General features: G+C 44.0%; 3 protein-coding genes across 4 annotated transcripts in view; all 3 read left to right on the forward strand.

The window, feature by feature from the left end:
* Positions 1-273: 273 nt before the first annotated feature.
* vps4b (vacuolar protein sorting 4 homolog B) lies at positions 274-11,964 on the forward strand. 2 transcript variants are annotated; one of them, XM_080546749.1, is made up of 13 exons: positions 274-367; positions 4,338-4,449; positions 5,151-5,251; positions 7,090-7,201; positions 7,559-7,709; positions 7,937-7,995; positions 8,200-8,319; positions 8,629-8,785; positions 8,925-9,073; positions 9,280-9,361; positions 9,568-9,787; positions 9,913-10,053; positions 10,184-11,964. In XM_080546749.1, exons 1-13 carry the CDS (start codon positions 347-349, stop codon positions 10,283-10,285), a joined length of 1,527 nt encoding a protein of 508 aa, XP_080402875.1. In that variant the 5' UTR covers positions 274-346; the 3' UTR covers positions 10,286-11,964. The 2 variants fall into 2 exon arrangements, with proteins under 2 accessions (XP_080402875.1, XP_080402876.1); XM_080546750.1 differs by lacking the exons at positions 274-367; positions 4,338-4,449; positions 5,151-5,251 and adding an exon at positions 5,719-5,880.
* A 500-nt stretch (positions 11,965-12,464) lies between these two features.
* kdsr (3-ketodihydrosphingosine reductase) lies at positions 12,465-18,941 on the forward strand. The gene is made up of 10 exons (XM_080547160.1): positions 12,465-12,708; positions 13,257-13,346; positions 13,575-13,631; positions 13,832-13,897; positions 14,024-14,119; positions 14,727-14,918; positions 15,172-15,255; positions 15,360-15,443; positions 15,723-15,824; positions 16,122-18,941. The coding sequence occupies exons 1-10, from the start codon at positions 12,520-12,522 to the stop codon at positions 16,239-16,241; spliced, it is 1,080 nt and encodes a 359-aa protein (XP_080403286.1). The 5' UTR covers positions 12,465-12,519; the 3' UTR covers positions 16,242-18,941.
* A 2,215-nt stretch (positions 18,942-21,156) lies between these two features.
* bcl2b (BCL2 apoptosis regulator b) overlaps positions 21,157-26,284 on the forward strand; it is a gene marked incomplete at its 5' end in the record, with an annotated part of 21,570 nt that continues 16,442 nt past the window's right edge. The window contains one exon of the mRNA XM_080546364.1: positions 21,157-21,726. Coding sequence (XP_080402490.1) covers positions 21,157-21,726 — 570 coding nt within the window. The remainder of the gene's footprint in view (positions 21,727-26,284) is intronic.

Raw genomic sequence — 26,284 nt, forward strand, 5'->3', positions numbered from 1 at the left:
GAATTATGTCAGCTATATGCTTCCATAGCAGAGGCCACCCGATGTTTCGCCTATTTTCGTGAATGACTCTCAAGTTTTCCTAGACTAGTGTTGCTATGCTTACATAACAAGCCTGACATCATGACTCAGAGACAGGCGGGGAGCCTACTGTGTGTGTGTCTTTTGTAGCTCTCACATTGTTATCATACTTGTCACAAAGAGAAGGTCCCTTGGACGCATGTGTGGATTTATTACTGAGCGATAAGCAACAAGGAAATGGCTGTGTAGGTAAACGAAACCGGAATAACAAGGATCTCTCCTGACTATTAAGCATTAAGCAGTGGCTGACCCAACTCAGGAGTTTACTATGGAGCCCACCAATCTACAGGTACAGTGACTGACCAATAGCATCTTTATCTTGCTCGATCCACACAGATCTGTAGTTGTGAGTTCGGAATAGCTCATTGTGTGAGTTCGATTCCACTTCTCAGACAGTGAGCGGCAGTGTTGCCACAGTTACTTTGAAAAAGTATTCTGATTACTGATTACTGATTACTCCTTTAAAAAGTAATCTAGTTACTTTACTGATTACTTGATTTAAAAAGTAACTAAGTTAGATTACTAGTTACTTTTTTAGTTACTATTGGCAGCTGCCTAGGCACCCGACCCCCCCCCCCCCCCCCCGCAACATAAAAATGAAAACTGGTTTTGCCAAAACTCACTTTATTTTAACAGTAACTTAAATTACATAATTAAACTTTAAACAATAACTTAAAACAACAAAATAAAGAGTCTTTCTTTGCCTCACCCAACATAAATACTTGTTTTTAAACAATAAAATAAATATAATCTTTATTTAACACAGTAACTAGCAAGGAGTGGTTTCACAAAACCTAAAACCTACCCTGACCATTCAGATATGATCCTAATATAATCCTAATCCTAAACTGGGTGAGTCTGAGTTTATCAATGAAGAGTGAACTCAGCTGTCAAGACTGGAAGGAGGCCATGAACACGCTATGGAGGCCATGAACACGCTATGGAGGCCATGAACACGCTATGGAGGCCATGAACACACTATGAGTGAAACAGTGGAAAGGGGCGAGTAAACCAGTGGTTGTATCTCATTAACAGAAGCTTCTCAAACCTCTTGTCAGAAAGTCTGTTCCTTCTAGGCGTGAGCACCAAACCTCCCAGACTAAAGAGCCGCTCTACAGGAGCGCTAGATGGGGTTGGAGTGTTATACTTCAAGAAAATGTTCTTAATGTTTGGATACTGATTCAGAATCTGAAGCTCATGCCCTGACCTCAAGTAGTCCATGACTTCCTTTTCTGCCGAGTAGGTCTCCTCTGGCTCCGCCTCAAAAGCAAAAAAGTCCATCTCGCCTTGGTTGGCAGTCGTGGTGGGTACACTGGCAGGGCTCTGTGCTGCAGGAGCAGTTTTGCGACATTCTGCTGTGAGAAGCTCCTTTACTTGCTCCCTCCTACCTTCATCTCTCAGCCATCGGAGTTTGAATTTTGGACAACTAGCAGCTGCGAGAAGGGCATCTTTGTTGTCCAGCACACTGGCAAAACGAGTCTGGATAGCCTGAAAGATATAATTTGATATGTTTATTATTATCTAGTTGTAGCCTATAAGGTCTATTATTTATACCTTTATTTACTAATTATGTATGCAATTAGTTTGTGCAACTGACAACCTACATACTGCAGTATGGTGTGACTCTGCTCCATGTTCATGAATAGTGCAATGAAAATGTATTTATTTATCTTTAAGATGGAACAACATAGCATACCTGCACTATGGCATCTGGAAGGCCTGCAGTCATCTTGGATAGGGTGTCTTTCACAGCAAGGGTCTTCTGCATCAGGACTTCAAGTGTGGGCAGTAAAGTCCCATACGGACAGTCACCTTGTAGGATATCCAGTGCTATAGTTAGAGGCTTCATGACGGTACAGTACTCATGCAGGTACTGGTACTCCTGGTCTTTGAAGCACTTCACTCCCAGCTTGTTGCACAGAGTAGTCAGCTCATTCATGGGGATTTCTGCGATTCTCTTTATGGCTTCGTAAAAGGAATTCCACCTTGTGGATGTCGGTACCAGGAGCTTTCTTTTGTTAACCTCCTCCACCGTTTCTGACGCAACGGTAGATCGGCTTGCTTTCGTCCAGAGAGCTGTGCATTTTGCTGTGCTGCTCCTATACACAGCCTTGCTCTCTGGTTTGGAAGTGATGTACTTCTCCACATCACTTGTAGAAATAAGGTTGAGGGTATGTGAAGCACACCTTTGGTGCGGGGGAAGAATCAGCTGGCCATCACTATCATCCTCAGCTGATAGGATTTCTGACACATCTAAAAAAGTGACATCATCCGTGGCCTCCTCCACCGTCTCATCATCGGACTCTGTGACAGCAGGCTGATAGACTTGAAATGCCTTGACAAAGTTAGATCCATTATCTGTCACTGTTGCTACTACTTTGTTGATTAGTCCATATGAAGAGTGAATGTTTTCGATTTCTGCACCAATAACATCATACGTGTGTCTACCGCGGATTCTCCTACACGCCAATGCAGCCTTGTTGCGGTCTAATGTGGATCTACTAATCCAGTGGAGCGTTACTCCCATATAGCTCCTATTGTTAGCTGTCCAAATGTCCGCTGTAGTTGACACATAGTCGACCTCGTTCAGCGCAGCCTTCAGATGTTTTTCCATCTCTGCATACTCCTTCTCCAAGTACGAAGAAAAAGATGTTCTGTGAGGTAGCTCGGCATTGGTAGTAGTGGGGATCTTGTTAATGATGGCACGGAAAGAGGGCGAGTCAACTGTGTTTATGGGCAGCATTTCCTCTACAACATACCGCCCGACCAATTTATTCAACTCTCCCACACTTACAGGTTGTGATTTTGTAGGCCTACTGAAGTCCAGCTTTTGTTGCTTGAGCGGTGTGGGACCTCCCGCAGAAGTCGAGGCCGCGGTCTCTGGGACTTTCTCCGCGAGCTTGACTGTGCTGTGCAGAGATTCCAAATGTTTCTTTAAATTTGATGTTGTGGTTTTACCACAGGACAATATTTTCTTTCCAGCACAGAGTGTACAACGAACATTTATGTTCTTGTCATCCTTTGCTGACACAAACTCAAAATAATCCCTATATTTCCAGCTATTTAACGCATATCTCTGTTCTCGCTCCATTATACGCTTCTGTTTACACTGTGCAATCAGCGTGGTGATACACGTGAGCGATTCTGCTGCACCTCGTGTTGAAAACGTGATCACTGACGTCACTCCCCAAGACGCGAGAAAAGCAATAAATGTTTGTTTACTATCGAACATTACAAAGAAATACTGCATTTAGCCTAAGTTATGAGGTAGTAACGCAATAGTAACGCACAGTCACTCGAATAAGTAACTTTAATCAGATTACTGATTTGGAAATAGTATCGCGATAGAATACTCGTTACTGGGAAAAGTAATCAGATTAGAGTATCGCGATACTTAGTATCGCGTTACCGGCATCACTGGTGAGCGGTCATTGTTGGGCTTCTTGTTACACAAGTGTTGCATGTGTGCTGTGTCACTTTTGCTGAGCAGTTAAAACTACTTGAATATACTCCTGATTCTACAGTGTTAATGTGTCACTATTGTGTGACTATTGTCCCTGTGTTCTTATCTGTGTTACACACAAGAGCTTTGTTTGTGAGTTTTGTTTATAATTTATGAGATCTGAGCTCCTCTCACAGTTTGGACGCAGCAGTCATCATGTATGATGTAGAATCAACCAGGTCAACTGCTTATTCAAAAGCCCAGTAAAGTCCTTTATTATTAAACTTGTTGGCCCACTCAAAATAGCCTACAGTTTCACACAGCACAGATACATTCTGAGTTGGCCTGTGATGTGTGGCCTCATCTACCATTTATGCCATCATCTAATCTGATCACATCTAATCTAATCTGATCACATCTAATCTAATCTCCCTGCATGTCAACAAACAGGGGAGTTGGCCAAAGCACATACAGATCTGTAGCCAAGATAGCAATATGAATCTTGTTCACGATTAACAAATGTAAGAATCTTGGGGTCTTGCTTACGTGAGACTGTTGGCTTTGTTGTTGTTTGTGAGCAGTTGTCAGCTGGCAGTGGATAGCCTGGTTCCTCTCAAGGTTTCTACCTACCAGGGAGCTTTTTCCTTGCCACTGTGCCAAACGTTTTCTGCCTACTGGGGACTTTTTCCTTGGCTTGCTTTTTGAGGGAGCTTAAGTTGGGGCACTGTTAAAGCACTAGACAGTGACGGTGGATGCTGTGACTAATGAGGAGTGTCCAACTAACCCCTCTCTCTCCCTCTCCCTCTCTTCTTTCCAGAAAGCTATAGCTGTGGCACAGAAAGCCTCCCAAGAGGACGAGGCTGGGGACTACGCAGAGGCCATCCGCTCTTACCAACATGCTGTCAAGTACTTCCTGCACATTGTAAAACGTATGTGACCAATGTAGCCCTGAGGAAACGGACGGTGTCATGCTAACAGGACATACAGTTCAGATGGGAGACGGAAATCCATCCCTGTGTTCTGTATATGAGACTCTGTTGTCTGTCTGTGTGTCGTTATGGGTTGATGCACACTGATTCTGGAAATAATAATGAATAATATCAAAGTCATGTCTCAGAGTATTTGGTATTTTATATTAAATCGTGGGGAAACAGCCTAGGTACTTTCTGGTATACCTACCAAACCTATACCTGTAACTCTTTACTTGGTACCAAATGGTAGGCCCAGGGCCGGTCCTAGGCATAGGCGAACTAGGCGGTCGCCTAGGGCGCCAAATGCCTGGGGGGCGCCAAATGCCCAAAATAATTTTGTCTCTATGAATTTCATGTCTCTATGAAAATATGTCTCACCCTACTGTCTATTTTTGTCTTGAAACCATTGTTGTCCATATTTTTACTGTTGAATGTGTGGGTGGTGATGAGGCAGTACTGGTGGCTTAATGTGGTGGTGCCCCTAAAATCATACTCTCGCCTAGGGCACCTAAATGCCTAGGACCGGCCCTGGGTAGGCCTATAATGGTACTCTTTTCCATGAATCCTAAAGAAACAGTAACACTTCATATGCCATTATTACCATAAAGTCAACAGTGGATTGTAAAATAAAGTATGTCTATCATCTTTCTTCCCTTCAGGTACACCACAAGGTAAGGAGGGCAACCAGAAGATCAGGGACAAGTGTAAACTGTACCTGGACAGAGTGGAAGAACTACAGGAGTATCTAGAAAAGAAAGAGGTCATTCGAAAATTCAACATTTTGTCAAATGCACATTATACATATCTATGTTCATGCCAGAGTTGGCAACTCTGTGTATTGAAGTATTGCAAGAGATGGGTAGGATTACGTTTCTTTATATGTATACTTTGTACTTTGATCCTGCAAAGCAAATATATTGATAAGAACCTGCATTTTTTAAGGTTTGCAATTGGTAGGACCAGGCCAATTCAATTGGTCACCGATTCCATGTCCTTACGAATAATCAATATCCAATAATATATCATAATAATATCAATAATATATTTCTCAAGCACGTGTACTTGTTTTTTATTGTACGAAACATTTTTATTAGAATCTTCGGAATGACGTAAATAACCTGGTCACGTGACACGTGAGCATTCTACGGAAATCAACTCATCTCATTTTCGGAACGCGGAAGTTTATTATTTTCCACCTTCGCTGTTATTCAACGGGTCTCAAGGAAAAACAAAACATTTGATATCGAGAAAATATTCTGTTATTATTTCGATTTGGTTGCATGTTAAACCATTAACAAACACAGGACTTGTTCTGCCACCGTGTCATATCCGTCTGGATCTTTCGATACAACAGAATCAGCCGTTATGGCTGCCAACAACAATCTACAGGTAAGTTGAGCTAACGTCAGCTAGCCACCAAGCTAGTTAGTGACACTTCAACTCAGCTCGCCACCTTGAGACACCTGGTTAGCGAATCTTTACAATCAACAATGAAATCGCATGACGTTATAATAACGCAATAATCAACGGATGTTAAAACATGTATTCTCTTCCACAAGCTTGCTGACGTTAGCATCGATAGCTAGCTGCTATAATGAGGAAGCTAACGCGTTAGCCAGCTTGTTATGTTGTTGTCAGTCAGTGGCTCTGATCCACTCTGTCACATCGTGACGTTAGAATTATACGGTTCTATCTCCATTTTTGTCAACATTTAGTTTTGTACATAATCTGATCCATTAGGTGTTTATTAATGCCCGTGTGGTGTTATTTTTAAAATGTTGACATTTTTTTGTTAGTAATTAATAAAATACAAAGGTTCCATCTCACAAAACATAATGGAATGTAAAAATGTTGACGCTCAATATCTCTGAACTGCCCTAAACGGAGATAGAACCTTATCATTCTAAACGGAGATAGAACCTTATCATTCTAAACGGAGATAGAACCTTATCATTCTAAGCTCACGATATTGCTTTTCCCCATTAGGGCCTTAGGGTTAGGTGGCTTGCAGCTGCTGTACTGTAATATAGCCAACCTGGCGACGACAGCAACGAATACGACTTATAATATAATATAATGATGCTCCTGGCAATGCCGAAGAGGATTAGCGATTACTGATAAAACCCTAAGTGAAACAAAGCCGATATGATTGTTGATGCGTTGATTAACTACTGGGCGATGTTATTGGCTTGAGTAATAATGTTGATTATCTTAGCAGGGCAGGTCGTCCCTGTCATTCTGAGTGTTTTTGTAGTTCGACCAAGTGGAACGAGGCACCTGCAAGCATGCTTAACTAAAAGTAATCCCGTCAAGTCACCTGTCAACCAAATGGAAGTGAAACTATGTGATACAAATGACACGTCATATCACCTTACAGAGCCATAGTGTTTAGATTGAACAGCCCGTCTTGAGTAATCGATAAGTATACATTGTGTAGATACACATGTCGATGTGTGAATGTTTCATCTTGGCACTTTTGCTCAGAAAGAGTGGTGTGGGTGTTGTGCCACAGCTTTAAAGGGGATTCATTTGTCCTGATTGTTATTATGTTACTTTGTCTTTTCTTAAACTAATTCTCCCATCCTTTTGTTGTTGCAGAAAGCCATAGATCTGGCCAGCAAGGCGGCACAGGAGGATAAAGCTAAGAACTATGAGGAGGCCTTGCGTCTGTACCAGCATGCTGTTCAGTACTTCCTACACGTAGTGAAATGTAAGATTTAAGATGTCGATATATTTGCATACCACTGTTTCCTTTGGCGTTGAAAGGGCAATGGTTTGAATGGGCAAATGGTCAGTTGATTTTCTATCTCTCGCTTGGTTTGTGTGATTGTGTATCTAGACTATTGGGGAGTTTGTGTGAAACTCATTCTTTATTATAGAGACGTGACAGACTAAAGATATCGGAGCGAAACTCATTTGAGGTGTCAATTTTGCACCTAATTTCCCCTGGAACATGATGCACTGATTCAATGCACTTCAATCAATCTAGTGTTGTAGTGTTTCCCAGCGAGCTATTAGGCCTAGGCTAAACACAATTCCTCTGGTTCTTCCGTTCCACTCTTGTCAGATGAAGCCCAGGGTGACAAAGCCAAGCAGAGCATCAGAGCAAAATGTGCAGAGTACCTGGACAGAGCAGAGAAGCTGAAGGAATACCTCAAGAAGAAAGACAAGGCTCCACCCGCCAAGCCTGTGAAGGAGTCCCAGTCCGACGACAAAGGGTGCGTGTGTGTGCATGCGAGTCTGGGGCGAGGCTTTGGGTTCGACCTGTTCAATTGTTGTTTTTTTCCTTCAGAGCGATGTGGAATGCGACGAGTCATCTCACAGATCAAAAACACCTGTTGTGGTACTGTACTCTCACATGTGTTCTTCAGCGGAATCGAGTTTGATTGTTGTTGTTCTTGTTGTTGTTGTTGTGGTTCTTGTTGTTGTTGTTGTGGTTGTGCAGGAATGAAAGCGATGAAGGAGACGACCCAGAGAAAAAGAAGTTTCAGAACCAACTCTCAGGTTAGTATACCACAGACTGACATGTTCTGTGGTCGGTATCACATTACCGTTATACAATTTGGTTCGGAAAGGTTATAGAAATATAGACATTCTGCATTGTAGTGTTACTTGATTTATTTTAGATCTATCTAAATGTCTATCGTATCCATTTTGAAGGTTTGCCAGAGATATATCTGACATCTTTAATTATATTTTCATTCACAGGGGCCATTGTTATGGAAAAGCCAAACATCAAATGGAACGATGTTGCTGGGTTAGAGGGAGCCAAAGAAGCCCTGAAAGAAGCTGTTATTTTGCCAATCAAATTTCCACATCTTTTCACAGGTACTGAAATCTTATATAACCTTGATATATCAAGTATATCATCTTGTTAAACTTTCGGCGACTTTTCATTTTTTTCTTCAGTTTTTCAGTTTTATACACAAGACAAACAAACTAACTAACAAACAACAAGCTGCCATCCATACATGTCTAGTATGATTTGGTTCAAAGCAATTCCCAAAATGCAACATCATCAGCTTCGGCAAGAGACTTTTAACTTAAATGAAATCAACTGCTTTGTGTAGCATAATATGCTTTTATTATTATCATCCAGCCACTAACAAGGGAAACATGTCTCTGTTTGTTTGTCAGGTAAAAGAACACCGTGGAGGGGGATTCTGCTCTTCGGTCCCCCTGGTACAGGAAAGTCCTACCTGGCTAAAGCTGTGGCCACAGAAGCTAATAACTCCACCTTCTTCTCCATCTCGTCCTCTGACCTGGTCTCCAAATGGCTGGGAGAGAGTGAAAAGTGAGCCCCTTCTTATTATCAGAAGCAAGCAGGAGTTGTTCGTAGAGGCCCTGAAGGACTTCCTGGTCCACTGTTGCGACGGTGGAGGACCACTCCAGTCTTGATATTTGTTGAACCCTCTTCTGCTCCTCTTCTCCAGGTTGGTGAAGAACCTGTTCACCCTCGCCAGAGAGCACAAGCCCTCCATCATCTTCATAGACGAGATAGACTCCCTCTGTGGCTCCAGGAGTGAGAACGAGAGCGAGGCTGCTCGCCGCATCAAGACAGAGTTCCTGGTCCAGATGCAGGGTGAGACAGACGGAAAACATTCAGAGATAATTTTGAGGATTGTAAACATCTCTTCTCCTATGAAGATGGTGTTCCGTGATGTTGATATCAACTCATCAGGATAGTACATTCAAATAATCAGTGCTGTTATTTTCACAGAGAGTTATACAGGTATTGTTCTGTGAGAGGTGTTAGAAACTATAATATGAGAGGGTCTCTTTCTGCAGGGGTGGGGAACGACAATGACGGAGTCCTGGTGCTGGGAGCCACCAACATCCCATGGACGTTGGACTCTGCTATCAGAAGAAGGTGATGAGATTAACTGTCCATCACAACCAACTGTGTACCAATAACTGTTTCTGTCTGTGATTATTGACTTCTAAGAGTCTATCTGTATATGCTTATACCACTCTAGTGTTACTCTTTCTGACACACAATTGGGGGCCAATATGAACCAGAGGAGGTACTGCATGTACAACGTGGTCAGTATAACGTTTCCCTTCTGAGCGTCTCAGGTTTGAGAAGAGGATCTACATCCCCCTGCCAGAGGAACACGCCCGCACCTTCATGTTTAAGCTCCACCTGGGCGCCACGCTCACCAGCCTCCACGACTCAGACTTCGTCACCCTGGGCAAGAAGACAGGAGGATACTCCGGGGCGGACATCAGCGTCATCGTCAGAGACGCCCTCATGCAGCCTGTCAGGAAGGTGCAGATGGCCACTCACTTCAAACGGGTACGCTATAATGTTTAGGTTCTGCTGATATCCAGCTTGGTTCAATTTCAACTTTTTTTTTTCTTCTCCTCTCTGATTGGTGCATTAAGTGTTTAACATTGTACGATTTGCTTGTTGTATTAAAGGTACGAGGGCCGTCGAGGGACGACCCCAACATTCTCATAGATGACCTCTTGAGTCCGTGCTCCCCCGGAGACCCAAATGCAGTCGAAATGACATGGATGGAAGTGCCAGGAGAAAAGCTATTCGAGCCACCTGTTTCTATGGTAAGACAGTGAAATTATGACTCAAAACTGAACAATAAATAAATAAAAATATTTTTTAAAAATAAAATTAAAAATCGGAATATGTAAACAAAACATTTCAATATCCTATGATGATTTCTTTTCTTTGCAGCCTGACATGCTGAAATCCCTGGTAAGCACGAAACCAACAGTCAACGATCAGGATCTGGACAAACTGAGAAAATTCACAGAGGACTTTGGACAGGAGGGCTAAATGGGGGGGGCATCTGAGCCAAAGCAAAGAACTTATGATTGTAAAGTGTTCTTTCTCTCCCTCTCTCACCCTCTCCTCCCACCTCCCACCAGTTAATCGGCTCTTTCTTTGGGCCATCACAGGTGTAACACATGACTGCCCTATTCAGCCAGTCTATTGGCCACATAAGGGGTTAAAGACAGTTGTTTGCTTAGATGCTGTCCCATTTCCCAAAGAACATTAAGGATCTCATCACTCTGCGTTTGACTGCAATTGATGGATAGACAGCTACTTGGAAACTATGAATTATTTGTTTGAACTGATGAACATGCTGAGAGTAAACTGCAAAGCTGTACACCAACTTGGACTGAATTTAAACCCACGCGCAACACACTTTCCAGTAAATCTTCCATTTAGAGTAAATAGAAATTCGGCCCTTGTCTAAGCTAGATTTCCATGTTCGTTTGTGTCATCAAACGAATTGCATCTCACCCGTCAGTGTGAGCAGCAGCACCCAACATAATACTCTACTTCTTTTTGTACACTTAAGAGGGAAAGCGTTTTATAGTACATAGATACTTTATGGAAATGTATTATAGTTTTGTTTTCGGTTTGGAGAAGTTGAAACTAACAATGCATGACTTTGTGCTTTGAAAAGAGATCTCTAAAAAAAAATATGTTATTGGTGGAATCTAAGGCCTTTGTTGTTACAAGGTTGCGGACATGGCATGGGTTAGTTAGAACAACTAACTGTCACTCAGGATGAAAGCTGCTTTGGGTGGGCCATTTTTGTATGTACATTCGTTTACCCTCTCCCCACCTGAAGAAAGGCTTCTCTGTGTTTGTTCATAATTGCTCTATTCACGTATCTAGGTCACCAACGGTACTAGACCAGAGTCACTTCATGCTTGTCTAGGATTTCAATTCCGACTTACATCCTTGTTCAGATTTACCTCAGACGCTCCACATCCAACATTATGTACTGTTACCTGTAACATATTGCTGATCTTCTATACGATAACTAACGGAGACACATGATGCCTTAACTGAGCCGCCATCGCACTGCGTAGCAACAGTGTTGAGGGAACAACTAGGCCGATGTTAAGGTGTGAGTTATGAAGGGAATGGTATAGGTGGCCTACGTTAGACATGTTAGGCACAAGAGAGCAGATGGCGTCATGTGCTTTGTTTAGTTTCCAGTATTGCAATGCAGCTCCAAGCAAGCATGTGCTACCTTTAAGATTGCCCTTTCTCTCACAGTGGCGATGCACACCATGTGCCTTCTAAACAAGTTGGAAGACTATATAATTGGTTGCTTTATTTATTTTTTATTTCGAGGTTAAACATCCAGAGGCTCAGCTATAGTTTGTGTTGTTTTGTCATCAAATGCTAGGGAACGTTATACGATACTTGCACATTTCATGTAAATCCTCTACCTTTAGAGATGGTATACTACAACTATACTCCTATGCACTCAAGGTGTTGGTATTCTAAAAGACAAGTCTTTCTTTCAAAGTGTTGGGAACATCTTTGCTGTGGTCTTTTTAACTTTACTGTAAGTGTGTCTAGAGATAGATAGAGTACATTAGTCTGCTACGCCTTTTCCCCATGTGAAAAGGTCATGAGGAGGAATTCTGAACATATCAGGATTGGTCTGGTTTTCTTTTCCAAACATATGTAAATAAAAGTAATATTGAGAACATACTGTCTCGGGTGTCATTTGAGTATTGTGTGGTCAATAAACCTGGGGGAGAATTGTTATGGTATTTATTTATTTATGTTTTAATGCTGATCATTTATTTTTAATTGGTGACGCACTATCTGGGATCCATACTAACACGCAGGCTGGTGTACGCCGACGAAAAAAACAAACAATCGCTGCGCCCTCTTTGAAGGAAGTGAAGCAATGCATTCTGGGAATTGTGGTCCATAAACATTCCAACGTCCGTTAGGCGTTAGGCGTGTTTTCGAGCAAAAAACTACAAATACCTACAACGGATTGTCACAAACTCCGCATCCGTTCCAAAGTGCACAGTTCGATTTGTTTTGGTTCATGTACTAGGCAACTAGACAGGGTTGAGAGCGTTTCGTCGTTAGATCCAAGGTCCAACCAACCACGGTAATTCATCTGGGGAGTAGTAGAGGATTCCTTTGACCCACTGCCAAAATATTGCTAAAACTCCTCCTCCGGAGAGCTCCATCGAAGCTACCTTCTTTAGCCCTGCAAAAGCTAACGAGACCTGCCAGGTTCACCCATGTCCTCTGAGGGTGGGTTGAGTTCAACGATCTCGGATTGGCTTTTCTTCGATCCCTGGTGGCTCCTGTTGCCCTTCGTCATGCTCCTGGTCGTGGCCGCGTTCATCGTTGCCTTCGTGCTGCTGTTGTACATGATATCCCCTCTCATCAGCCCCAAACCTCTGAAACTAAACGGGGCCCATGTCGTGGTAAGTAAGTGATCTCCTCAAACACCCAAAATGAGACAAACATAGGTTATCATCATCATCATACTCTCCCAGGGCTCTCAAGTCTCACGCATTGGGCGTGAGACACAAGGGTTGAAATGCAGCGTGTGAACGGGTTGAAATGCGTGTGTCTCACGCCCAATGCGTGAGACTTGAGAGCCCTGCTCTCCAGCTGTTGTCATTGACATTGCATACTTCTAGCCTATTAACTTTGTGTGTTTATGCATCCAACTACCAATCATTTTTGCATAAACACAATAGACTGACTTCAAAAGAAGGGACATTCTATAATGACCTGGTTATGTAAACATACTCTCAAGGTGTTCTCGTGGGGGGGTAGCCTATTATTTGGATTTTATTTGGACACCCCTTGCAGTGTTTCCCCTAGGTTTGCTGCCTTGGGGGGGTGGCATGGACCCCCCCCCCCCCAAGCTCATGGCCCGCCCCCCCAAGGCAATGGTAGGGGAAACACTGCCTTGTATTTCACCCCTGGACGTTTTCCCTCACAACCACCACCTTTCCATCCTTAGGTCACAGGGGGATCCAGTGGGATAGGGAAAAGCATCGCTATGGAATGCTACAAGCAAGGCGCCTTCATCACCTTAGTGGCACGGGATGAGGTGAGCCGAAACACCATCCATCCATGGCTCCATGCACTGTGTTAGACTGAGTCAGACCATTGACCAATTTCTACTGTCATTTTCTATAGACATGTTTATTCATAAACATTCGGTGCTCTCTAGGGTTTGTTATTTTGCAGCCTTCCTTTCCTTTATGCTGTGGCTTACATGGCACTGACTGGTTCATTGGGGTGTCATCATTGCACATCATTGCTTGTCTTCCTACAGAGTAAACTGGTCCAAGCCAAAAAAGAAGTGGAGAAATGTGCGATAAATGACAAGCAGGTATGTCGCTATTTCTTTTTTTATACGATGCAGAGAGGAACAACCAAGACTTTTAGACAATTTCCCACGGCTTTGTGTGTAAGCAACTGATCGAATGGTGACTTTTCGTTTACAGTAATTCCCTAGTCTGTGAATATGGAATTACCCTCTTGACTTGAGCACAACCTGATTGTTGAATTTCTTATTACCGTTCTATTTAGGTAGTGCTCTGCATATCTGTTGACGTATCAAAGGATTACGGGCAGGTGGAGAGTGTAATGAAACAGGTAGGCCCAACTCCCAACTCAATGTTGTGTTTTCGATCTTGTGTGTGTGCACAGTATCCGCCCGGATCTCAATCTGTTACCATAGCTACATAGTGATGTTTGCTCTGGCTTTGTGTCCTTTCGCAGGCCCAAGAGAAGCTGGGGCCTGTGGATATGCTGGTGAACTGTGCTGGGATGTCAATCTCGGGGAAGTTTGAGGAGATGGAAGTGGACCGCTTTAGAGTAAGTACAGTCATCCACACATCCACGTCAAGAAAAGTGAGAGACTTTCTCAACTCCGAAGACCTGTCATTCATCAGAACAGCTCGATTGGGTTGGGTTTAAAGATCAACCGCTCCCAGGATGCGGAGGGTTCGTATTTCAGTCAGAAGCTTAAGTCGAAAGGTTTCAAGTTTCGGTTTAAAGATTCAGTAAGACTGGAGGTTAGATTGCCCTCTAGCCCTGCTGCAGATAAGATTGCAGTCAAAAGGATGACATGTGTCTCTTTAAAGGGATGGTTGTGCTACTGAGGTAGTGACAAGGGGAAATGAGTGTTTGTGTGTGAGGTGTTCCGTCGCATCCTAATGGATTGTCCTGGCATTCCACAGCAGGTCAACTGCCAGCTTCTTAAGAGAGTCTGAAGTCGTTAGCGACCCCTAAGAAATGCAATTAGGTTCGATTCAGCTTCATTGTCATTGCAGAGTACAAGTACTAGACAACAAAATTACTACAGCCTGGCAACTCCACAGGAAATAACATTAGGCTATACCCACCAACCCTAAGAGCACCTAAAGCTAGCCCAAACCACTGACCAAAGAAAACATGTCCCCTGTACCCCTGTCTCCAACAGAGGCTGATGGAGGTGAACTACCTGGGTAGCGTGTACCCGACACGGGCCGTCATCACCACCATGAAGGAGCGGAGGATGGGACGCGTCATGTTCGTGTCCTCCCAGGCGGGCCAGATCGGCCTGTTCGGCTACACCGCCTACTCCCCGTCCAAGTTCGCCCTGCGAGGCCTCGCAGAGTCCCTACAGATGGAGGCGAGTGTGAAGCGTCGTATGCTCTCTACATTCTGCTGAGGCACCAACTGAAACGGGTGTCATTTGTATTGTCTCTCATGCTGAATTGTCAGTTGGCTTCTCGCCCACCGCCTAGCTATTCCTGTAGATAGTCAGTATGCCGAAAAGAATCTGCCTAACCTTCTAGGATTGGTTAGGGTTAGGGGCTAAGGATCAGTTGGGGATTGGATCATGAATAGCTAGAATGTTCTCTTTCTTGAATCCCTCTCTGCAGATGAAGCCATATAATATCTATGTGACGGTGGCCTACCCTCCTGACACGGACACTCCAGGTTTAGCAGAGGAGAACAAGAATAAGGTGAGTTTCCTGAAGAAAAACAACTGAAAAGAAACAAATTCTCTCCTATTTTATCTGATTTATGACAAATATTTTATTTTTCTCTTCTTCTTTCGCTTCCGTAGCCTTTGGAGACCCAGATGATCTCAGAGACTTCTGGAGTTTGTCAGCCAGACCAGGTGGCTAAGATCTTCGTCAAGGACACTGTGGTAAGACACTGTTCCACTGTCAAGGAATATTCACTCAGGGAGACTCATAGGCCCTGTCCAGAAACACCCTCGACTCTAGTAGATCTGATAGGTGTAAACAAATATATTTTAAAAAGTAGTGAACATTCCAGCTATCCTTCTCAAAACCTTTCAGAACTACACAAGTGTCCTGGGCAAGAGGGGGCTAGGGATAATCTATGGATGAGGCCAGAGAATACAGTTAGCTGTCTGATGGGGACAGTCTTTCTGACATCCTTCTCTGTCTTCCCCTCCCTACAGCAAGGGAACTTCAACAGCTCCGTGGGGCCTGACGGCTACATGCTCTCAGCCCTCACCTGCGGGATGTCCCCGGTCACCTCCATCACAGAGGGTCTCCAGCAGGTACAGACAAAGGAACACTCCGGTCACTCCACTGCCACATACTGTACTTTACTGTACAAAACCGCTATGGTCAGGCCGTTCGTAAAAACAGGTGACAGTGCTGAAAAGATCATCGTTCCAAAAGGCATAACCATGCCATGCTTCTTTTGAAGCATAATCCTTGACCTTGAATCCATACGTTTAACAGTTATGGTTAGAGGTATATGAAACGGTCCAGATTATTACCCCCCCCCAAAAAAATTCCTGTGTTATTGTTATACTTTGGGTGTTATAACCTTCATCTGTCCCTTCACGCAGATCGTCACCATGGGGCTGTTCCGGACCATCGCTTTGTTCTACCTGGGCAGTTTTGACAGCATTGTGCGTCGCTGTATGATCCAGAGGGAGCAGTCCAAAGCAGCAAACAAAAGGGAGTAACAATCACCATCTTTCCCACATCCCATAATCTCCCTACCCTAAGTCATAGCCACTGGAAGACCCCCGTCATTCCCATCACCCCCTCCCCGGCCCTAAGAGCACACAACCCCCCCCCGCACCAGTGATATCTCTAAAGATGAAGTAAAGAAGATGACAATGTTTTTTATTTTATTTTATTCCTGTCCTCCTATGATGTAACTCGTTGTACCATAGACCGACAGCCATTTTGTTTCCGAACCTTTTTAAAATCATTCCAGTGATTTTCTGTTTACTCAAAGTGCTCGTCAAAATGTTTCTTAACTGCATGCCTGCATTTCTTGGTTTAGACTCTTGCTCACAGTTGGTGAGGGCGGACTAAAACATCTCACAGCTTCCAGTCGTTTTAAAGTACGTCTCGTCAACACCTGACACTTAAGAGTTCGACTTCCCTTCCTTCCTTCCATTTTTCCCTCCTTGCAGAAAGGAAGGTAATGGGATAGCCAGTCCGACTGGTTGTTAGCACGACCATCATCCCTCCTCAAGAGTCAATAAGAACGCTAACGCTAACACTAACAATGCATCATCCAGATTAGTTTGAGTAAGCTGAGGTAGCTTTACCTTACCAAATATGTCCCTCCCACCATACTGTAGCAGTTGTTACACCTAAGGCTTTGCAGGCAAAGCAAACCACCCCTGTTTTGACTGTGCAATATTTCTATTTGCCTTCACTCTGTTTTACCCTGTGTGACCCTTCAGTGTTGTGTTTGTGTTGAGTGGTGTTTTGGCTCGTAAGTGTGTTAACCGATCTTACAGGTGATTTTAACACTACTGAAGTGATGAGGGGGCGTGGCGTTTTTACTTTTGCTAATGCAAAAATTTTATTTGCTTCCGGAAAACGTATAATCCCAGGCATTTTCAGAGAGAGACAGAATGTGCAAGTGAGAGAGAGTTTGTGTGCGTGTGTGGGGGGGAGTTTGGGAAAATATTAATGAAGCGTTATGTTACGGTGTGTGTCTGCTTGTGCTCTGACCATACCCCAGGGAGATAGAAAAGCCATTGGATCGTGGTGTCCTCACTGTATCATGTGTTCCTCTTATTGGACCATTGGTTTCACACCTATCTTCATTATCTTTATGTGTGTGTACCTCTTTCCTGAGGTCAAATCAGAGATGTTCTGTATACTTTTAAAAGTCATAGGAAAATATAATCTCACTAGAAGAGCTGATGCCAGCATAACTCTCAACACTTTCCACTCCGCCTTGTGTTTTTCCCCAGGGGGTCTTTGAAGTGTGTGTTTGTATGCATTTCTGTGCACATGTGAAAGTGATGGGGCGGTTTCAGCCAGGGCAAGGCATGGGGGCCGTTACTCGCAGGTTCGAGGAGTGTCCCCAAAGGCCTAGTGGGGGCGCTAGAGATCCATTTGATACAAGATGCTAAGAGATAAGAGGGACTGGCAAAATTAGCAACGCAACATAGCTCCTAGTGCTATTGTATTGTCTAGTTTGAAATTCCGTGCACATCTACCGTGGAAGTTATACTTTGCTAACTGAGTGTTAATTGTCTCAGTAAGTATTAAAGGTTCCCTCCTGATGTCGAAGATGTAGAAGCCTCAAAACATCCCATACCTTATCTTCTCAACATTCTACTTGTAGAGGGAGAGAGAGAAAAAAAAGATAATGTGAACTCTTGCAAGTCTTCCTTCCATCCATCACTTGTGGGGAGAATGTACTTTAATACCAAGCATATGAATCAGAAAGTATAAATATTTTTTCAAATCCACCAATATTTGAATGCCAAAATGTATGACGACAATTACTGTAAATGCAATGCAATTTATTTGAGATTATTTTTCTTCTTTTTTGGATGTTGCTGTTTTCGTTGCTGCTTCCTAGAAGTAGTTTGTGATATGAAGTCGAGCACTACAATTGTGGAGACCCATTCTGAGCCTTAAGAGATACTGATGATGCTAATGCTAAAAGAATGGATCTGTCCACAGAGAAACCGTGGCTTAACCCGCTTGTTTACCAGTACATTTTATCTGATTATTTCTGCGGAAATGCCAATTAGCTTTGTGTTTTTGTTTTTTGTTTGGTCAATTCCAGTTTTTGTACAAAACGGCCTTACTCAAAATCCAAAATATGATAGTGAGATTGGATGACTCAATAATGACGATATTCTCATTTGATATTGGTTCAAGGCACACGTGGTCCAGCACTCAGTAGCTTTAGTTAGGGTGCCGATTAACTGTCATTTCTCATTCGCGAACATTTCTTTAGCTTTCAGAATCGTTTCAGAACTCATCTTTAGGTAGCAACACACGTAGATGATAGAACATGTAGCTCACGGGAAAGCAATTTTGTTTTAACACTTTTAAGCTATGCAAATCAAGCCTATGCTCACGATATGTTAAAACATTACAACCAAGTTGTACGCTTTTTTATTCTTATGCTCACGCTCTAGTTTTCCCTTTTGTTGTTGTTGTCATTTGAGAGATATTTAAGTGAAGATTATATAGAGTTTATAAGTATTGCATATGGTCATGATACATTCCGCTTCTGTTTCCATCTTAATGGTTGTGATTGTTTTGTTTTTGTTTTTTTGCCAAACGTGTGAGAATTTCACCTTGTGTGCCATTGAAAAGAAAATGTGAGGAGTGGAACAATGTTGCTTTGTCTTATTTTCTTACATGATAAACTGAATAAATAACTTTGGAAAACGTCATTTTTCTCCGCTCTCCTCTTTGTTCTGTCCACAATGACTTTTGTTTTACTTCTGGGAGGATATTTCCTCACTCTAATTCTGTGCCTATATGCGGATCACTATGGCTTAGGTTAACACTATTTTAGTCTGCCCTGTACTGGGGTTCGCATTGTTTTAAAGGCTTCAATCACCAACACTAGTCATTCTACACATATTATGTTTAACTGTAGGGCTGGTTCCTTAGGCACAGATGAAACCTATTACTAGACTAAAATTCAAAAATTCTTCAATGGAGATTGTCGAAAAAAAAAAAAAAAGGTTTAATAATTTATTTATAGGTTTATTTATTCATTCAAAATAAATGAAGTCCAGAACTAGGCTTAATATGTCTCTGGTAAACCGTCCCTAGGTGTGTATCTATCTAGTATTTTCTGGACACTGACATCCAGTCACAAAGGGATGCAGGCAGTATGACCTTTTGTACGGCCACAGTTCACCACTGCTGTGTGGTAGCTATGTGAGTAGAGAGTAGCCAGTGTGGGATGAGTGAGTATCTGAGTTTTGATGTGGGGCAGGGGGCTTTCGAAGGCTGTGGGGTGACTGGGGTCTTAACTATTCTGTTTGAGAGGTTGACTTTCATCTTCCATGAGGGGATCAGGCCTGGGCAGCAGCTCCCTCAGATCAGCAGAAGACTGGGGATTAAGAAGCCTTGTTTTTGCCCTGTCAAAGACTGTAAGAAACCACTATAGTTGAGAGAAAGAATAAGCAGGAGCTGCTCAAGGAGCGGCCTGACAGACAGACAGTCTGAGAACACCAGAGATTCAACTTCAGGTCCATCAAAATGCCAGTGTTTGGATGGATGTCCACAAGGGGGCTAGCCTACATCAAAGCTAGAAAAGGCTAGTGCTGTGTACTGTCCACTGAGAGGGCACTGTAGTTATCAGACTGTAAGCTTCCAATTATAATCAGAGAGAGCTGTGTTTACAAGGTGAACTGATAAAAGGGGGCATCCAAGCAGACAATCAGCTAGTGTGAACCAACAATTTCTAATACTATTCGTGTACTTGATGTACCACAGTTGCTCAAAGGTGAAGATGCTCTTCACCATGATATGTTGATATGAATGAATGAATGAATGGTCTGTATTGTCATTAATACAGTACAGGTACCATACAACGAAATTTAGGAGGGGGGGCTCCCCTGGTGCTTGGAAAAAGACTAAAAACAAGAGGGCCAAGGGTAAAATAAAAAAGGGAAAAGAGCTGGTTTACATAAATAAAGGCTATGTACACTATCTACTATACTATACTACTATACTATACAATAAAACACTGTGCTGTACTCTATACTATGCTATAAATATCCTAACTTTTCCTATATCTGAACCTTAAGTACACAAGGGTTGTCCTATTGCACATAGTATTGTTGCACATTCAAATATGCATTGTATTTATCAATGTACTACATTCACATTGCCAATATAGGCTAGTGAAATCCCATCATACTTGTAAATGGTAAGCCCCCAGTACAGATCTGTAGGCCAACCCAAAGAACGCGTAATTGGATACCATCCAAACGCACCAGGGATAACTTGGTGTGGTGACGTAGCCTCAGAAATACCTCACCAAAGAGTGCGCAGCCCACAGAGAAGCTGGGAGACCGGGAGAGAGGCAGGATTCAGTCCCTCTAAACGGATCTCGTATTGCGTAAACGTCGCTGGAATAGTTTGCGGTGTACAATTGTGAACGCATGCGAGAATCGGGCTTTTCCATCCTTATGGATGTAGCATGGAAATTATTTCAATCTCTTCCGTATTTCTGACTGTTTGGATTAGTAGTATAATGAAAGAAACGGTCGCCACTTTTTGCCCAAAGCCTCGAAGATTTTCCTCTGGGAAATGAAGACCGTTTGGATAACCATTTATACGCGACTATCCTATGATTCGACTTTTTAAGGAGCTCAGTTGTTGGCGAAAGCAAAGGGGCCGTTTTTCCAATCCAGCACAAAATTGCCTGTCTGTCTTTCCGGTTCCAGCATTATTTTTGCGTCGTTCGATAGTACTATCCTGAAAACTTGACAGAGCAATATTTTATGAAACCCACTTTTCTTTTCGTCTAACCTGATGTGTTGCGGAGCCGGAGTGCATTCCATTTCTCCAACCATTATGTATTTGTTTTAGGAAAAATAGATATTTGGGGTCTCTTTATTATAATAAGCAGTGCCAAATCATACAGCTATGGCCAACGAGGAGGACAACCGCAATATCGTGGAAAAGTACATTTGTCACAAACTCTTGAAACGGGGATATGTGTGGGATTTCGAAGATGCTTTGGAGGAAGATTCTGCTAATAATGGGTCAATGATGTCTCCTTCACCACCGGCGGCTCTGGCGCAACGGTGTCACGGAGCGATCGCCGGACCCCCGCCGGACCCCCATCTTTTCAAACGGGGGGTCGCCGCCCCCCGATCGGACCCATTGATGCACGCCGCGATCCACAGAGTTCTGCGTGAGGCGGGGGACGAACTCGAACGGCTCTATCAGCCCGACTTCGCGGAGATGTCACACCAACTCTACCTGACGTCCACCATGGCACAGAGGAGATTCACCGAGGTGATAGACGAGCTGTTCAGGGACGGTGTGAACTGGGGACGGATTATCGCCTTCTTCGAGTTCGGGGGGACAATTTGCGTGGAGTGCGTGAATAAGGAGGAGATGGCATCGCAGGTGGATCACATCGCCGGGTGGATGACAGAGTATCTCAATGGACCTCTCCTGCACAGCTGGATTGACGAGAACGGGGGATGGGTAAGGTGTGATCCATCTATGCAATGCAGCATCAAATCCCCATCGCCCGGCCCCGATATGCGCATATTACGCATAGATGGGTGGGAGCGTCTGATTATCAACGACATCTCATTTAAGTAGCGCTGATTGGATGGTCAGGCTGTCTGTCTATTATCTCGGGCCAATGAGACACCGTCTCCCCTGTCACACCTCCCTACGCTCTAAGTCCCGCCTCTCTCCACTGCTACACTGCCATCAGTGGCAGCTGTCTTGGAGTGAAAGGTGCACGCTGAATAGAAGCCCATTACAGAATAAGAGAGACAGTTCTCAACGAATTTCACATTATGTGTCCTAGACTGTATGTCACCTCATTATTTTTTCCCAGTCGTCACACTGTAGACGAGATCTCTGCAATGCTGTATTCGCACATTCAGCCCCTGCTGTCTTGCAGAGAGCAGTATACCTACAGTAGATCTGCCCATACACCAGTTGGTGAAGGTCGTTATAATCTGTCAGGTTCGGCATCCATCCATCCGTGCCAGGCCCCCAGAACAGGGCAGATAGTCTACATGTCAGCAGAAATAGTGCAATGGAGTTAATGCGAACTAGCCCCCAGGGTGTGACAGGGCAGGACAGCAATGAGAGCCACTTTCGTAGATTTGTATGACAGGTAGACTAGGAGCTTCTAGATGTTGAAAAGAAGATGGGAAGCCCATGCGCATAAACCCCCCTACACAAGCAGATACATGCACACACACACACACACACACACACATACACACACACACAAAGGACATGCACACAGGACACACACACACACACACACACACACACACACACACACACACACACACACACTACGACAAACAAAAATGGACACACAAACAATAAAACACAGCTTGCAACATTATGGAAAAATGCACCACCACAATATCCTATATTTTTTTGCCTCTGTTCTGTTTTTCTTTTGTTGCCATTTCCCCTCTGAAGAAAATCTGCCCCCACCCCCCTCCCCATTATGACTTCTCCCTTCTTCCACTGCTCTGCAGCCATTATAGGACCAAACTGTCCAAAATGAATCCCTAATTGGCAGAAGTGTTCTTAATGAGAAAATAACCTGCACCTGCTCCGTTATCTAGTGGCTAGGTGGAAGTGATGGGCGGGGGCGGGGGTGCGCTGGGGGGGGGGGGGGGGGGGTGTGGCTGGGGGCTTTGGGGCCTAATCAATGATGTATGTGGAGTGTTTCATCTCTAAAGGAAGGAGCGTTTAACATTCCCCTTGAGTCTCCCCTGCCCCCTGAAAGGTGGCAGCCAGGTTGTGCCACAAATCAAAGGCTACACAACACAGAGAGAGAGAGAGAGAGAGAGAGAGAGAGATGACCCCCTCCAGGGGAACAGAGTGGCCAGTCTGCTGCCTGATTGTGTGTGTTTAACATGCAGCCCCTCAGTGCTGCATCTGCGTATAGGGCTGGAGCTCTTTTGTTTCCCTGGAGATGTGTGTATGTGTGTGTGTGTGTGTGTGCGTGTGTGTGTGTGCATGCATGCGTGCATGCGTTCCTGTGTGCGTGCTTGTGTGTGTGTGAGAGAGAGAGAGAAAGAGAGAGAAAGAGAGAGAGAGGGAGAAAGAGAGAGAGAGAGAGAGAGAGAGAGAAAGAGAGAGAGAGAGAGAGAGAGAGAGAGAGAGAGAGAGAGAGAGAGAGAGAGAGAGAGAGAGAGAGAGAAAGGTCTCTGGAGCCTCTGCCTGCTCTTCACAATGTAGGTCATCATAAGAGCCAGTGAGTGTTTCAGGGCTGAGAGGACTGTGCCATGACTGTGCCATATACCCATTGGAGGGTACAGAATCCTTGTAATCCGATGGATAATTCTGGATTATGTGAAGTCATATGTATCCAATTTAGGTCATTTTGCTGTGTGCTGGAAAAAAAAAAGTCACATCCCAAAAAATGTGCTTTCTGAAATCAGATACTAAGAGAGAAGTAAGTAATCTTCCCTTCATTGCCCAAAAAAACGAATGAATGGAACTTTGTCACACTCACGCGTAATCATGTTCTTGCAAATGAAGAATGTTTCCGAGTTCCAGCTGAGACACCGGACCGATGCTCACAGACTGACATTTACATTAATTTGCAAGTGGGGGGAATTCCCTGACATATAGCCGATATCTGATGCTCATTAACATTTCAGGGTATATATTGCACAACTAGCATTAAAGGTTAGGACCGTGCAAGGTCCAAATGCACGTCAGCGATTTGTCCCCCCTCACTGTGAATGAATATACTGTACATCGATACTTTATTAATGAAAGTATTAAGTATTCATTCACAGTGTGATGCATAAAAGGTAAAGTGCCTGTAACTCTATTCTGAGAGGTATAATGGATATGTAATATGCACCGAGCTAGTGTTGGGTCACCAGCAAGTATGGAACATTGTGCCTTTGTGTGTTTGAGGTAACTCAATCTCCATGTTTATTTTCCACCACTCCAAAAACAGATCGAAGTGGGTAGCTAATTAACCTAATAGTGACATTTAGGCATGAGTGGGTGTGGAAAAACCTCTCAATCAGACACCCCCCTGTTTCCTGTTATGGAGAGACAGTCTAAATGCTGAAAATAGGTATGGGCTCACCGTTGTTGAGTCTGGGAGTCACCGGATGAGACGAATACACTTTCCCCATAACAAAAATACCTCACGCGAAAAAAAAGCAACAAAAAAAAGCAACAAGGCTAGAATTGTATGGAATCCTGACTGGGTTGGAAAAGGCTGACTATGTTGTTATGAGTTCCCCTTTTACACCCTCAACCCCTTCAGACTCACACTGTGTGGCACTTTATTTTGTTGTCCCTTCCATTGTGCATTTTGTTTTTCTGTCTTTTTTTTTCACCTGGATAAATTCGTCCTTTCCTGTTCCTTCCCGCCGACAGTAATTGCGTTATTTAAAGGGACCTTAAATTGGATTGGATGAAGTGGCTTTGAGTCGACGTCGCCAAACATAGTCTTGTTTTGGCTGCGTCCCACCCGTGTGTGGCCCACCTGTGTTTATTTGTGGGACTTTTACGTAAATAACGACTGATTGGTCAGATTCAGGGGCAGACAGCTGCCGACTTCTGAAATTACATGTCTGACCTCAGGGAGCTGTCTGGCTGAGGTGGTTGTTGGCCACATATTTACCTAAAAAATGCTCTGTTGACAACACAGGTTTCACAGGTTCTTTAGTTTTGGCATTAGGCTCACATCTAAACACGTAAAAGACTTAAAGCAAATTTGATATGAAAATGAATCTTTTCTTTCACCTGCATCCACTCTTTTCGCTTTGGGTGTGCACGAGGTGGGAGAGAAGGGGGAGGAGGCGGAAGAGGAGGAGGAGAGGGGGAGGGGGAGAATGCACCTGGAAAACCAATCTGGAGGTGGAGGCAGGGGATTGGACGGAGGCAGACATGACCAATGTAAACACCGTGGATGAGGTCATCCGTGGAACATTGCGAACCAGGTGGTCCTGTCTTGAGGGCAGGTGTGCACACTTAAAGATGCACACAGACAGTTGGTGATTGGGTCAAATTTGATGAGGGTATTCACCCAAATACATCCTTGCAGGCGGGTGCATGTGTGTGTGTGTGCAGGAGGGGTGGGGGGGGGGGCTAAGGTGTTGCTAGGGGAGTCTGGAGCATCTGTCTGCACCCCTCTCCTCCTCCCTCCAGACTGAGAGGAACTGGGACAGTTGGGAAGTCATTAATCTTCATCAGGGTGACGCGCCGGCAAGAAGATGAAAGGGGCGACCTGAACGCCTGGGCTCAGGCTGACAAAAGGAGAAAACAGCCACTCCTCTTTGACGGAGATCTGTTTGTTTATCCATCACATTCTACCAGCCAGCCTAGCCCCAGCTTAGTGGACTGCACGGATTGATATGTCTTAGGCGATATCGTGGAGAAACAAGCAGCCATTAGCAGGAAATTGAGTGAGCTTTCTCAGTGTGCTTTCGGAAGTCGATACAGCCATGCTATCAACAAGAGGCAGATGGTTTATTACCATAAATCAAACCGACTCCAAAAACTGTCACAATTTTTAACAAGGATATATTCCGAGAGTACTCTCTCTCAGTGCCTGTGAAGCAAATGTCTCCACATGTGCACTCTATTCAGGCAGTATGAGCAAGTAAAGTAAGTAAGTAAGCCTTGTGCGAACCAGGTCACGCAAGCAAGAATGGCCCATAGGGCACGGATCTCGTGTTTCTGTAGCGTGAGGCTGAGGCAGCTAGATGTACGAACACACCTTCTGTACAGGACGCTAGGCAGTCAGTATAATGGAGTGGAGACTAATGGAGAATCATGTACCATGAGCTTAGCTTAGCTTAGCCGAATCAGCCAAGTTTTCCCCCTCTGCTGGACCCCTCTGCGGAGAGCGGCTCGGTCGCTGCTCACCATCTGCCATTCTGTTTACACTCATCAGGCGGAGCAGCCGTAATCTCAGAAACATTTTCTACTGACAGAGCCAGCTCTGGGCCCTCTAACTCGCTGACACTCTGACATGAATACACTCTTTCAGGACCAGAGGCCTGATGACAAACTCTCTCTTTCTCTCCCT

This window comes from Nansenia antarctica (assembly GCF_963989245.1).
Source record: "Nansenia antarctica genome assembly, chromosome: 16".
NCBI lineage: Eukaryota > Metazoa > Chordata > Actinopteri > Argentiniformes > Microstomatidae > Nansenia > Nansenia antarctica.